The sequence below is a fragment of the Armigeres subalbatus genome, chromosome 1, assembly GCF_024139115.2.
Source record: "Armigeres subalbatus isolate Guangzhou_Male chromosome 1, GZ_Asu_2, whole genome shotgun sequence".
Taxonomy (NCBI): domain Eukaryota; kingdom Metazoa; phylum Arthropoda; class Insecta; order Diptera; family Culicidae; genus Armigeres; species Armigeres subalbatus.
In genome coordinates, this window is record NC_085139.1 from 82325827 (window position 1) to 82341648 (window position 15822).

The following is a 15822-nucleotide window of genomic DNA, read 5'->3' on the forward strand; positions in this document are numbered from 1 at the left end:
AGTGGTCCTGAATTTGATCAGTTTTTTTTATCAATTCAGTTTTATATCAGTGTATGTATTTGGGATTATGTAGTAAACGTTAATAGTGTTCGGGGAATTGGGTTAATTACCGTCGATGATTGGGCTCAGTAGTGGATTGCAGATGTTGTTTCATCCCCGACATCGATGGAGGATTCTAACCATCAGCCAACAAGCTCGTTGCATTCATGCTCCAATTTGGTCCAGGCACTTGATCGACAAGATTTCCAATCTTTTGAGATTTCGGGTTACCACATAGAAACTCGCGGCGGTTGTAGAAACACGACACTTTTATTAGTTATTTGACACGAAACATGCATAAAACTTATATATTATTTCTTCATCAGTAATTACAAATATATGATATACAACACGTATGATAAGAACCGATCATGCTGCCCGGTGGCTGGATTGAAGTGGACTGGTCATCGTTTCACACTGCAGACGGTGGACTGGTCCTCGTTGCTCTTGATGCGATGATTTTGTCGGTAAGCCCGAGAGCGATTCTCCCCGCTCTTATCTGTTGACCAGTCGTCCTTATCACTCCTTTGTGGTTGATGACGATGATGATGACCGTGCTGTGCATGCTGATGCTGGAGATGAGCAGATCTTAAGGGAGAGTGCGTGGTTCGGCGAGCTTCTCTGCCTAACCACCCGAGTTGGCGTACAGCCTCCGTCGATATTGCGATGATGAAGTTGCCTTGCTGGATCCATTGGTGTATACGAACAATGGGAATGCCTTGCTACCGATCGTCTGAACTTGTGCAGCAACATCAGGACGGAGACGATATTTTTCGCAGAGTAGTGATAGCAGGGTTGTAGCTAGTGGGATGATTTTGCTATTACTAAACATCCTCACCCATCCTGAGATTGTCAAATTTCTGAAAAGAGAAAAAACAGATCCTCTTCGCCGGGATGGGATGGTGGATAGGGATGATTCTACTGTGGGTGGTTTGTTGTTCCACTTGGCCTGTCGTCCTCTTCTGGAAGCGGCAGGAAACAAAGCTTCTCAATAGGTCGAATTAATGATCCCTTGGCAGTTTTAAGTGCAACAACGCGGACAATTCCGTCACTGCCAGGATGGATATCGCTGATTCGCCCCATTCTCCACTTCATCGGAGGCTGATTATCGTCTTTGATGACGACCAGCTTGCCTACTTCTATTTGAATCCCTGATTTGAATCTTTTATTCCTAGACTGTAGCTGGCATAAATATTCTCTGCGCCATCTCTTCCAGAAATCCTGCAATCTTTTTTGGATGAGTTGCAGGGCATTAAGGCGATTGTTCGGAAGTGAACCCAATTCGGGCTCCGGAATGGATAGCAGGGATGTGCCTATCAGAAAATGGGCGGGCGTCAGTGGTTCGAGGTCATTGCGAGTTGAGGCAAGCTTCGACCTGGGTAAGAAGTGTGGTAAAGTCCTCCGGAGACACGGGTGATTCTCCTATTACACGCAGCAAATGGTGTTTGGTTGATCGTACGGCCGCTTCCCATAAACCACCGAAGTGCGGGGCACTCGGTGGTATGAAATGCCACTGAATTCCAACCTTGGCACACTCCTTGGATACGGCGCTGTTATGATCATTGCTCTTCAGCAGCTTCAGCAGATCCTTCAACTGGTTGCGTGCACCGACGAAATTAGTGCCATTGTCGGAGTAAATGTTAGTACACAGTCCTCTCCTCGCCACAAATCTGCGAAGCGCCTGCAGGAACCTGTCAGTGGATAAATCTGACACTAGTTCCAGATGAACTGCCTTCGTACAAAGGCAAACAAAAACTGCTACGTAGGCCTTAACTGTAGCACGTCGTGGGATTGGGCGTAAATAAACAGGGCCAAAGTAGTCGACTCCTGCGTCAGAAAACGGGCGGGATACGGTAACCCTAGCTGCTGGTAAATCTCCCATAAATTGTTGCACTGAAGTGGGTTTACATCGAAAGCATTTCTGGCATCTATGTACGATGTTTCTGATCACGCTTCTACCTCCAAACGGCCAGAATCGGAGTCTAAGTACACTTAGCATTAGTTGCGGCCCCGCGTGAAGTAGGTGTTCATGATAATGCTGAAGGAGCAGTCGGGTGAACGGATGCCGAGCTGGAAGAACAACTGGGTGCTTTGCTTCGTCTGACTCTAAAGAGTGCTTCAGTCGTCCTCCTAGTTTAAGAAGTTGGTCCTTGGAAAGGAATGGGTTGAACCAGCGTAGTTGTGACCTATTTGGAACCTTGCCTCCCGATGAGATTGCTTTCAATTCCTCGGCGAACACTTCCTTCTGCACCAAACGAACCAACGTACCTTCTGCGTCCCTTAATTCTGACGTGGTGAGAAATCCCACATCATTCCGACTAGTTATTGGTGTTCGGAGCAACTTCATCAGACGCAACCAGTATGCGGTGCGGCGTATGAGGTCGTTGTATGAAGAAAACTTGCTGATGTATTCCTTGTTAAACTCGCTGACACTGGAAGCAGTTGTTGCGATAATTGTCCGCCGTTTTTCGGACTCTTCCTCTCCAGATGTTAGGGGTTCTAATGATCTTGGCCATTTGTCCGAGCTCTCTTCCAACCAGGTGGGACCTCGCCACCAGAATTGGTTGTCGATGATGTCTTGAGGGGCGATGCCTCGGGAAATAAGGTCGGCCGGATTTTGGATTCCGGGCACGTGACTCCACCGACAGCCTTCTGTAATAGATTGAATTTTTGCCGTACGATTAGCGACAAACGTGGTCCACGTTGTTGGGTAAGCCTGTAACCATCGTAGAACGCAAGTGGAATCCGTCCAGAAGTAACCGTTGGCTGATGTTTTTATAGACGTTCGGACCTTCTCATACAATTGTGCAGCCAAAACCGCTCCGCAAAGTTCCAGCCTAGGGATTGTCTGGCATTTTAACGGAGCCACCTTCGATTTGGAAGAAAGTAGTCGAACCTTAACCCTCCCGTCTGCATCAGTGCTCCGGACGTAAAGACAAGCACCGTAAGCCTTCTCCGAGGCGTCGGAGAAACAATGGAGTTCAACATCAACCGATTCCGGAATTATTACGCATCTTTCTATTCGTGCTTGATTGAGCATGGGTAGTTGCTCGTGGAACCTTCTCCAGGACTCACCCACCATCGGAGGTAGCGGCTGATCCCAGTTTAAGGGTTGTTCATTCTTGTCGCGTATGGTCCACAGAAGCTGCATAAATATCTTTGCCGTAGTAATAGCAGCTCCCAGAAGCCCTAAGGGATCGAATAAAGTGGCAATCACTGACAACACGCTGCGTTTGGTAAGAACTGTATCGCTGTCCAGCGAAGGAATGATGAACTGGAACCTTAGAATGTCCGAAGAAGGAATCCAAGTCAACCCTAAGGTTTTTACTGCTGGATCAGGGTCCAAGTTAATCTCATCCGAAGTGCGAATCGCCAAATTTTCTTCAGGAATACCTGCTAGGGCTGCTGGACAGTTGGATGCCCATTTGCGAAGTTGAAAACCTCCTCTTGACAGCATCGCATTCAGTTGAATCTGCATCTGCGTTGCTGTTTCCACATCATTCGCACCGGTGATGACGTCATCCATGTAGGTGTCGTCCATGGTTGCACGTGCTGCAAGAGGAAAACGCCCTTCCTCATCCACAGCGAGTTGTTGAAGCGTCCTGGTAGCCAAAAACGGCGCGGGTTTTGTGCCGTACGTTACCGTATTCAGCTCATACGTAAGGACACTTTCCGATGGTGAATTTCGCCAGAGAATGCACTGTAGAGGGCGGTCTTCGTGATGAACGATGACTTGGCGGAAAAATTTTTTTAACATCTGACACCAGCATGATCTGTTTGGTCCGAAATCGAAGAATTAAGGACCGAAGATCATCCTGTACCATGGTTCCACTAGTAGTACATCATTAGAAGACGCTCCGGCAGACGTTTTACAGGATGCATCGAAAACAACGCGAACCTTGGTTGTTGTTGAAGCTTCTTTCACCACAGGATGATGGGGTAAATAGCATCTTCGAATCGAACTTTGGGAATCTTCAACCAGCATCTTCATATGTCCGAGATTGAGGTATTCTTCCATAAAGGCGACGTACTGTTTTCGAAGTGATGAGTCCCTGGCCAACCTTCTTTCGGTTCCTTGCAGTCGTCGAAATGCAATGTCCCTTGATTCACCCAACCTTGACACAGCGCCTTTCATCATCGGTAGAGCAACGGTGTACCGACCATGCGTATCCCGTTGAACCGTATTTGAGAACCACTCCTCGCAACGCTTCTCTTCTGGTGAATGAGCCTTACCTGACTCTACCGCCTCGCAGGACCCAAAACGCGCAATTAAAGTATCCAAGCCATCCAACGCGGACACGTTGCAGCTAATGTGAAGAGAGCTAGTTGAAACCGAAATGCCACCGCTGATAACCCAGCCAAACACGGACTCGTTGAGGGTTGGAAGTTGTTCCCCAGAGAAATCCTTTTTCCTGTTTCGAAAAAGTCGAAGAAGTACTCGATGCCAAGTACGATATCCACTCCATTAGATTCGAAGAATGTAGGATCCGCCAACTGAATTCCGCTTGGCAGTGTCCAAGCAGCCGTATTGATAGTGGTTGTTGGAAGATTCACCGTGACCTTTGGAAGAACCAACAAGGCTAGTTCACGGGAATATTTCGAAACTCGTGAATGAAGTACCGCTTGAATCCTTTGCCGAACCTTGGTCGCCGCCTGACCAATTCCTGCCACCGAAATATCCACTCGATCTCGATGAACTGTTAACCGCTGACTCAGCCGCTCTGTAATGAAATTACTTTCGGATCCGGAGTCCAGTAATGCACGAGCAGGAAATCGGTTGCCGATGTCATCTTCAATCATCACAACTGCTGTTGCCAAAAGAACCCGTTTGAGATGTTGGTGAGCTGTAGTGGACACTACAGTTTCCGTGGCTGCCACGTTGGCCACTTGGGTGTTAGATGAATCTCTTTGATTCTTGGGTACCGATGGCTGGTTGTCCCCAGCCACTGCCGCCACCTTGGGTTCTTTCTCCTTCCCCTGCTTAAAACATACTAGGGTATGGTGTCGACCCTTGCAGTTCTTACAGGAGTATTTTGATTGGCATTCCTTGGCATGGTGCCCCGTCCTGAAGCAATTCCGACAAAGTCCATGAGTTTTAAGTAGACTATCCCTGTCCGATACCGTCATTCGATGAAACTCGTTGCACTGGTACAGAAAATGATCTGATGAACAGACAACGCAGCGTCCCCTTGACGCCTGGGTAGAACTATAGCTGGTCTTCACCGTTGATTGCTTCGCCTTCGAGTACTGCTGTATTTGACCGGTACCCCTAGTGTCGGTAGATTTTGCCGGAAGGCTGTCCAAAACCTGGATTCGACGCCGCAGAAACTCGAATAAATCCTCCAATGTATCCTGTTGCTTCGCCGATGAGACCTCTTCCCACCCCCTACGCGTAACTGGATCCAATCGTGCAGTGAGGATGTTCACAAACAGAAGATCCTTGTACTCGTTCGGCTGGACGACCTGGTCGAGTGTGTGCACGATTCGTTCAAAGCCTTCAACCAGGGTATGCAGGTCTGCACCTGATTCCTTCGAGAGTGTGGGCAGCTTGAAGAGAGCTTGTACCTGCCGCTTCCTTAGCTGCTTGCTGTTATTGTAGCGCTTCAACAGCAAATCCCACGCCACTTGATAGTTGGCCTTTGTGATTGGAAGTGGATCAATGAGAGCCTTGGGTTCTCCTTGAAGACAGCCCTTCAAGTAATGAAGTTTTTCCACTTCCGGTAGATCCACTTTCCAGTGGATGAGCGATGTGAATAGGTCGCGGAAACTCAGCCACTCGTCGATGTCCCCGTTGAACGTCTGCAGCTGGATCTGCGGCAAACGTACGTGATCGACAATTGCTGAAGCCCCATTTCCACCTCGAGTTCGGCTGTTCCAGAACCAGGGGTTTCTGGAACGATTTGATCTTGTCCGTTAGGAAGGACTTGATCTCATAATATCGATCGCTGAATTCCGCACGTTCCTTCTCAAGCGACGTCTTTTCCTCGTTGTATTCTTCGTGAGCGAAGATCTCCACCATGGTAGCACTGTAGCTCTCCCACAGCTCATCCAGTTTTGCAATACGTATTTCCACCTCTGTAACAGTATTGGCATCAGAAAATGCCTCGGTGAACCGCTGAATGTCGTTGAAGGACAGTTGAGCTGCCTTCAGTCGCGCTGTCAATGCCCTCATTGACGGCGCCTTGGAAGCTGATGCTCCAGCGGGTGGTGCCATGTTGCCGTCGTCACAATGGTGATATTTAGGAAGAGAGAGATACGGTGTAGAATACTGCGAGAGGCCTAGCTTCGCCAGGCATATACTATTTTAATTTACCCGGAGAAACGAGTAATGATACTCCAGATCTGAATTCTACAACCGCAACAAGATGACGTCACAGTGTCGACTCCAACGAATGACAACTCAGGTATGACGAGGAAAGTTGAAGAGAGAAAATGTTGTGTAGTAGGCAGAGTGCAGGCCTAGCTTCGCAAGGCATATACTGCATTAATTTACCCGACAAAACAGGAAGTGATGCTCCAAGTTCAATCAATCAGTCATACAAACAGCCTTGCGTTCAGTTCCACATAAAATGTCACATCAAATCGTCATAACTCGAACAGAACCAGATATGGATGAAGAGGAGAGAATTTGGTGTAGTATCCAAAAGAGATGGCTTCGGCCAGGCATATACTGCGGCAACTCACCACAGGAAACAGTTACAGCACCGATCAATCTACCAAATGTCCACAGAAAACACCCCGAATACAATCGAATCCAACTTATAGCAATCCAAACTCAAAGATGGTGGAGCCCAGAAGGGCAACAGGGCTCAGTGGTCAGAGAGGTAAAACGAAGAGGTTTTGTCCAAATTAAAATGGTGTAATATCATTGACCTTGCTTCGGCAGTACACTAAATTCCTAATTTACCTGGACAAAAGTGATGCGATGCTTCCTCTCTGTGCTGAAACCCTTTGCACCGGGTAGAAGTAGCTCGAGCAGTACTGGAATTTCTCATTTTCAATAAGAGATGTCACGCGATGTTTACATATCTGCCCCTTTCAAAATCTATTGAAACGCGAAGGATGAATGGCATGCTGCAAAAATCTCACAGAATATTTGTTCCGTGACAGGTCATGAAAGTGTGCAATATCTGCTTTATTTTTGTGTTTATTTTCACTTTCAACTCGGTGAATTAAAGAAGTATGATTAATTTACCGACTAGTCACTATTTTTCGCATGTATCTATTAAAATAACTTAGAAATTTAAATTTTAAAATAAAGCACAACATCCTTTCATGACTGCCTTTCATGCGAAATTGATCAAAGTACCCACGATTCTTTCATTTGGTCGCCTGAAATAGAAAAAGACGCTTTGCTCTCTGTCTTATGACGATCACGACCTTTTCCAGTACTGAGCTCGAGTTCTCCCGGTTTGGTATGCCAATCGATGTTCAGTTCGGTTTATCCTATTCCGAACCAGGATAGCCCGTCGTCGACTTGTCCACCAGTAGTTATGCCCGATGTCCACCAGTTAGACAGATAGTCCATGGCCTTCTCAAATTACTCGATGATCCATGAATTGTACACGCCTATGATTTTTCCCGAATGTTGACGTCAGATAGGGTAATTGGATTCGATCACCTTAAAATATCCACTTTCGATCGAATCCACTCCAAACCGTCCGTTTGGTTCTCGTTCAAGTCACCAGGTCACGCAAGATAACAGATGTTAGTAGGTTGTAAGATGCCTAGCTTGGCTGGACATATATGCGAAGCAATGGGTTCACTAACCTGCACAAAACTCTATTCCGATGAAGTCCAAGCCAAACCGATGGCGGTCATCCGCGATGGCGATCCAGAAAAGACAAATCCTTTAGCAGATCCTTTCAAAGGAACAAAGCCACCGATTGTTTACCAGTATGATGGCGGTTTTGGATCCTGTGCGCGCAGCACCTTCTATGGAATCAATTGTCTCCGGCGTGATGGCGCCAAGTTTATTAGTTGATACTGTTCTAATAACGTGTCGTAGCCTCGATCCGTAATAGAGCTTCCGTAGTTCCCAAATCCGGGTGGTCCTCATCCGGTTCGAAGGACCAAAATGTTCGGGGAATTGGGTTAATTACCGTCGATGATTGGGCTCAGTAGTGGATTGCAGATGTTGTTTCATCCCCGACATCGATGGAGGATTCTAACCATCAGCCAACAAGCTCGTTGCATTCATGCTCCAATTTGGTCCAGGCACTTGATCGACAAGATTTCCAATCTTTTGAGATTTCGGGTTACCACATAGAAACTCGCGGCGGTTGTAGAAACACGACACTTTTATTAGTTATTTGACACGAAACATGCATAAAACTTATATATTATTTCTTCATCAGTAATTACAAATATATGATATACAACACGTATGATAAGAACCGATCATGCTGCCCGGTGGCTGGATTGAAGTGGACTGGTCATCGTTTCACACTGCAGACGGTGGACTGGTCCTCGTTGCTCTTGATGCGATGATTTTGTCGGTAAGCCCGAGAGCGATTCTCCTGCTCTTATCTGTTGACCAGTCGTCCTTATCACTCCTTTGTGGTTGATGACGATGATGATGACCGTGCTGTGCATGCTGATGCTGGAGATGAGCAGATCTTAAGGGAGAGTGCGTGGTTCGGCGAGCTTCTCTGCCTAACCACCCGAGTTGGCGTACAGCCTCCGTCGATATTGCGATGATGAAGTTGCCTTGCTGGATCCATTGGTGTATACGAACAATGGGAATGCCTTGCTACCGATCGTCTGAACTTGTGCAGCAACATCAGGACGGAGACGATATTTTTCGCAGAGTAGTGATAGCAGGGTTGTAGCTAGTGGGATGATTTTGCTATTACTAAACAAATAGAAAAAGCTGTATAACATAAAATTGTAAAATCAAAAAGCTGTTTTTGATAATTTTGTTCAGCGGCGCAGCCAAACTTTTTGATAATATAAAGCATGGTTTAAGTTTAAATTTGTTTCGAAATTCCGCGAAATTCCGTTAAATTTCGTTAGAAGCTAGTTTTTTCTAGCGAAATTTTTGAAATTTTACGAAACGAAACGAAATCAAGAAATCAGTTTTCGCCATGCTCAAATTCCGCGAAATTCCGCGGAATTTCGTTTCGAACCACCTGAAACGAAATTTTTCGAAATACCGCATATGCTTACCTGAAATGTCTTAGCTAGAAACGTTTTTTTTCTGCTGCAGTTGTGGCTCAAAATAGTTGTACCACGCTCAAAATAGATGTACACAACGTATCCAAGAAGGACGGATCCAGCCGAAGTTATTAGTCTATTCAGACTACTCAAATACATCTGCTTCACTGACGAAACATACGAAGGCCAATAAATAAAATTTGAAAGGACGGAAGGTTGAGAAAAAGTCTTTTAAATACTGAAAGCTTATCCAATACTGGCAGCACCAGACTACACGAAACGCTTCAGCATTGCTTGCGATGAATATGACATCGCTATAACAGGGCCACAGACGCAGGAAATTTAAGAAAATGAAAAGGTCATCTGCTACTTCAAAAACTCGCAGACCCTCCTCCTAGCCGGAGCCGGAGGACAAGTCGAGTCGAAATTCCAAAAAGTGGAGTACAAGTCTCAAGGTCAATACGCGAAACGGAAGATTTATTTGCACCTTTGAGAAAAGCAACATGCTCTTAGTGATCTTACTTGATACTTAATGAGCTACAGCTCTTCGATGAACCTACGCCGAATGGAGTATCCTTCCAGTCGCCCTGAACATTGAGCGCCGTCATGTCCTCTTCAACTGCAAAAAGCTATCGTGTACGTGGCCTTCCACGAAGCCTGCAGCCTCTTCCGGGTTCTCTACTAAATATTATCTTCGCTTGACGTTCTTCCGGCATACGTATAAGGTTAATAATATCCAGTCCTTTATGAACCTGGTACAATTCGTGATTCATGCGACGCCGCCAGATACCGTTCTCCTGTTTACTGCCGAGTATTGTCCGCAGCACCTTACACTCAAACACTCCGAAAGCTTTCCGATCAGCTCCCTTTAACGTCCATGTTTCATGGCCGTATAAAGCCACCGGAAGAATCAGAGTAGTATACAACGCGAGTTTTGTTCTCGTTTGCAGACTACGGGACTTAAGCTGGTTACGAAGTCCGTAATAAGCCCTATTTGCAGCTGCAATACGCCTTTTCACCTCGCGGGTAACATCATTATCACACGACTCTAATGTTCCAAGATATACAAATTCTTCTACCACTTCAAATTTTTCACCATCTAGCACCATTTCTCCACCACCACCACTAATGAACCCACGTTGATTGCCAGCGACCATGTACTTTGTTTTGCTGGTATTGATCGTGATTCCAATCCTCGCTGTCTCCCTCTTAAAAGGCACCAAAGCCTCTTCCACGGCACGGCGATCAATCCCGATAATATCGATATCGTCCGCAAATCCCAGGAGCATATGCGATCTTGTGATAATGGTACCGCTTCTTTGCACAGCTCTCCTAATTGCTCCTTCGAGCGCTATATTGAACAATAGATTCGAGATTGCATCCCCCTGCTTTAATCCATGTAAGGTAACAAATGACGTCGATATTTTATCCGCAACCCTTTCACTTGATTTCGATCCGTCCAACGTTATACGAATCAGCCGTATCAGTTTTGCCGGAAAACCATGTTCAAGCATAATTTGCCATAATTCATTCCGTTTCACAGAATCGTACGACGCCTTGAAATCAATAAACAGATGATGTGTCTGCAAGTTGGTAAACATTTGATCCGTTGTTGATCGGCGCTCACGAAAACCTGTTTGGTATTCGCCGACGAAGGACTCTTCAAGCGGTCTCAATCTGTTGAACAAAATACGGGACATAATTTTGTACGCCGAATTAAGGAGGGTTATTTCTCGATAATTGGCGCACTCCAGTCTGTGCCCTTTCTTAAAGATATGGCAAATGAGGCCAATCAAGCAACTAGCAGGCATTTCCCCGTCTTCCCATATTTTCGACATAATATGGTGCAGAACTTCATAAAGCTGCTCACTGCTATGTTTGAGAAGTTCAGCCGAGAGCAGGTACTTCCCCACAACCTTATTTTTTTCAGCTCTTTAACAGCTTTTTAACCTCATCTAGTGTAGGCGACTCCACAGCTTGTCCATCGTCGCTAATATTTATTCTGTTCACCGATGCACCGTCACTTCCACTATTCAACAAAGTCTCGAAGTGTTGCTTCCACCTGGCAGCCACTACATTTTATCTGTCTGCAAATTCCCTTGTTGTTCTTTGCACATGACGGGAGATGTCTTTCTCCGCACGCCATTGACAGACTCATAAAACCTCCACATATCGTTCTGCTCCATTTTTTCTTGCGCCTCGCTAATCACTTGTTCTTCATACTCTTTCTTCTTTCTGCGGTGGGTTCGTTTTTCTGCTGCTCTTGCGTCCTTGTACCGATCTCTATTCGATCGGGTACCCGACAGCGCTTCTGTGCTTTCGGATATTCTTTCGTGCAAAATAGGTGCTACTGATGGCCATCCCTCTGGCAGTAGCGAAATTTACTAGCCGTAGGCCGTTAGGGACCCGGCGGTAATACGCGCGGCTACAAAGCAAGGCCATGCTGAGGGTGGCTGGGTTCGATTCCCGGTGCCGGTCTAGGCAATTTTCAGATTGGAAATTGTCTCGACTTCCCTGGGTATAAAAGTATCATCGTCCTAGCTTCATGATATACGAATGCAAAAATGGTAACCTGGCTTAGAAACCTCTCAGTTAATAACTGTGGAAGTGCTTAATGAACACTAAGTTGCGAGGCGGCTCTGTCCCAGTGTGGGGATGTAATGCCAATAAGAAGAAGGCCGTTGGCATTGGTAGCGGAGTGAAGGCTCTCCCTACCAATTATGGGACGGAAAAAGTTCTCTCTGCCGACCTGAGCGTTAGCGTCTCCTATAACAATTTTCACGTCATGCTTTGGGAACTCTCCATAGGCTTTATGAAAACATTCATTAAACGTGTCCTTCACGTCGTTGGATTTATCGTTTGTCGGTGCGTAAACGTTGATTAGGCTGTGATTGAAGAATTTGCCCCGTATCCTCATTTTTTCGCTAATGGGTTTTCATCGCATCACTCGCTTCATCTGCTTGCCCATCACTACAAAACCAATTACATCCGCTGCTTTTCCGCCGCCGCTGTGGTAGATGTTATACTTGAATGCAGTGTGGTCGTGGGGTCCACGACTCGGAATTCACCTTCTCCGGATCTGGGCATCGGACTTCTTGAATAGCGGCCGCGTTCACTCCAACCTTCTGCAGTTCACGAGCCAGAAGGCTCAATCGTACAGGTTCATTTAGGGTCCTGATATTCCAGGTACCGAGTTTCCAATCAAAAATAACGTTCTCTTTTACTTCTACCTCTATTTTTCGTGGTATTTGAGATGCTTCAGTAAGCTACCTTACGGGGATCGCGTTACCTACATCGCGCTGGTGGGGCTGCTACCTTAGGTATAGCTGACGCGATACAGCATTCCGTTAATCAGCCGCTGGGTACCAAGCAGACGCTGTTTGAGCTGCACCTCCTGGTGAACAGACGCTCGAGGCGTACCTTCTCACTCTAGCTGATGTCAGAAGGACAACAGTGCCCAGGCTGCACTACCAGTTAAAACCAGCTGCACTACCAGTTTTCAAATAAACAAATAACTTTTTGTCATCGGACGACCCGTGGAAGCGTGAGATAGGAACTTGTGGGGACCAGAGCTCTGTTGGGCGCTCCTTCCTTGATGTCAATCCACCATTTTGCAACCCAGCTCTTAGTGATCATTTGAACCAAATTGGATATGACTTGAATATATAATCCGTTCTAGGATATTAATGAATTCCAAGAAATAAAGTACAGGCCTTGAAGTCAATACGCGTAAAGATAAATCTAGTTGTTCCTTCCAGAAATGCAACAACCTTTTAGTAATCATTTCAACCAAATAGGATATTAATGGAATGCATGTTCCATTCAACGCCATCAACAAATTCCAAGAATTGGAGTACAGGCCTTAAAGTCAATACGCATAACGAATAATTTATTTTTTGCTTTAAGAATATATCGTGCTTTTAGTGATTATTCAAATTAAGTAGGATTAAGTGGTCGATAACAAAACACTGAAGAATTTTGCAAGTAGAAAACTAAATGCGTATCTGTTTGATACATAAAAATTAATTAGGGTAACCGTACCCTTAGTGGAGGTAGTGGGGTTTTAATGAGATTTATCATATTTATAGACTTTACGATGGTTTCAGTTGATGCATCGTACTTTAAATATCCTGTTAAATGCAACTTACCTTAAGATTTCGCTTAAAAAACTATTGAAAACAATAATTTTCCTTAACAAAATTGACTCTCTTGCACCTATAGTGGTGCAACTAAGATATTAAAGCTTTTTTTTTATCTTTATTAAAGAGATTTTCAGCCCTAGGCTGGCTCATCTCTATATTAAAGCTGTAAATTTCCCATAATTTCCAATAAATCAATTTTTTTTAAATATTTTCTTTAGTGGATCTACTAATACCTCCACTATTGGTACCGTTACCCTAGTGGAAGTAAATGGAAGAATAATAGTCTTTTAACCCGAGGATTTGAATTTTTTTTATTCCTTTCTTTATTTGGTAGACACTCTGTGTTATTTAACCGTTACTGTGCCGAGATCTACTGTGGTATTCTGCAGCCAGAATCCACACAGAATCTATTTTGAGATTTTTCCTTTGTTTATTGTTGTTGTCGTTGCTAGTCCATCTCGTCGTGAGTCCGTTGTGTCCGTTTTGTCCATGTCGTGTTATTGCTCGGTTCCCATTTATCCGGGTTACGTTGGAGGAATGCCTCCGAGAAGAACAAGTTGTCAGTCGTCATTAGGCAGCCGTGACGGTAAGACGCGCAACCCCAATACGCCACCGCATAGGCTACGCGGTGACTGACAAGGGTTTTTGGTGGAGGGGCTGGAATCGAACTCATGACCATTCGCTAGTAAGGCAGGATTTGAATTCTTGTTTGATGCTCATCCAATTTGGTCCTATAGCTTACTAATGACAAGGACCATTTACAAAAGAGATAACAGCCTTTTGGGTGCGCGTGACGACATCAAGGCCTAAACTACAGTAAATTTTTGAAGGAACTGAAAAAGAACAATTGTTGAATGCACATCCAATTCAATTCTATGGATCGCAATCAGCATAAACTATCCAAAAAGGCTAATAGTTCTCTTTATCTCTAATAGAAAGCCTATACTTAAGGTAATTCTTGGTTAAACTAGGATGCAACAATAGTTAAAGGTCCCTAGTAACATTTTGGATTTATACTGGTTTTATAACACTCTTGTAGAGTAAATTATGGCCTTCAAGAGCGTTATAAAACTTAAAATGTTACTTGGGGAGTATCGATTTCTATGGATCACAAGGGCTTCAACCATTTATTTGAGTTATTTGAGACTTCTGGTCAGAACTTAAGTCATGTGCTCCAGGCAATTATTGGATGACTCTTTGATCCACAAACCTTTGTTAAAAGAGAAAACTGTTTTCTTTATGCGTATACTTCAGGATTTTTAGGATGACCTGGAATGAAACGGTTATTGAAGGCGGTCTTAGCGTGCGGATTAAAAAGAGCATGAAACATTGAAAAACAGACCTTTAGTTACGCATGTGATCCGAGGCCTATATTCCAGTGATTCGTGGAGCACCTGGAGGGGAATAGCTGTTGAAGACATATTTAATCTGGATAAATAGATCAAATAGAGCATGAAGTATTTTCAAAAAGATATAACAAACCTTTGTTTACGTGTGAAAGGCAAGGTTATTGAAGGCGTATCCAATTTAATTTGATTTCATTTCATTTCATTTTATATAAACCATCTAGTAACGCGTGTAGACCTTAAGGCCTACACTCCAGGTAAATCTTGGATGACCTGGATAGGCCATCAGCTATTGAAGGCGCATTCAATTTGATTCTATGGATTGAAATGGATATGAACCATTTTCAAATAGAAAAAATAACCCTTTGGTAACGCGTATAGACCTCAAGTTCTATACTCCAGGGAATTCTTGAATGAACAGGAATGGAATAGTTATTGAAATGGTATCCACTTTGGTTCACTAGATCGAATAGGACATGAAACATTAAAAAAAGAGATAACAGCCCTTTGGTTACGCATGTAGACTCCGAGGCCTATACTTCAGAAAATTCTTGGGGGAACTGGAAAGGAACTTCTATTGAAGGCATCCAATTTGGTTCACTAGATCGATTTGAACATGAACCTTTAAAAAAATCAACAGTTATTGAAGGCGAATCCAATTTGGTTTACTGGAACGAGTTGGGAATGAACCATTTAAAAAAAGAAGAAACAGCCATTTGTTCACGCCTGTAGACCTCAAGGCCTATACTCCAAGAAATTCTTGAATGAGCTGGAAAGAAACAGCTATTGAAGGCGTATCCAATTTGGTTTATTGGATCTAATAGGAAATGAACCATTTTTAAAAAGAGGTAACAGCCCTTTGGTCACTTATGTAGACATCAAGGCCTAAACTCCAGTGTTCTTGGAAGAACTGGAAAGGAACAGACATTGAAGGCGTATCCAATTTGGTTCACTAGATCGAAAAGGACATAAACCATTTAAAAAAGAGAGCTTTGATTACGCACCAGTTTTTAAAAGAGCTATAAACCATTTGATTATACCGTCTAAGACGAATTAAGTACTGTCCATTTAATTCCACCAGTTAATTTTCGTTATCTTTGCAGATACGTATTTCGACCACAACTGTGTGGTCGTCTTCA

The 15822-nt window shown here is 44.4% G+C and overlaps 2 protein-coding genes across 2 annotated transcripts; both read right to left on the minus strand.

The window, feature by feature from the left end:
• Positions 1-1387: 1387 nt before the first annotated feature.
• Positions 1388-3580, minus strand: LOC134206311 (uncharacterized). The gene has a single exon (XM_062682013.1). It carries the CDS (start codon positions 3578-3580, stop codon positions 1388-1390), a length of 2193 nt encoding a protein of 730 aa, XP_062537997.1.
• Positions 3581-3835: 255 nt separating this feature from the next.
• Positions 3836-6253, minus strand: LOC134206313 (uncharacterized). The gene is made up of 3 exons (XM_062682014.1): positions 5921-6253; positions 4394-5850; positions 3836-4346 (listed from the first exon to the last, which is right to left on the minus strand). The coding sequence occupies exons 1-3, from the start codon at positions 6251-6253 to the stop codon at positions 3836-3838; spliced, it is 2301 nt and encodes a 766-aa protein (XP_062537998.1).
• Between the last annotated feature and the right edge of the window lie 9569 nt (positions 6254-15822).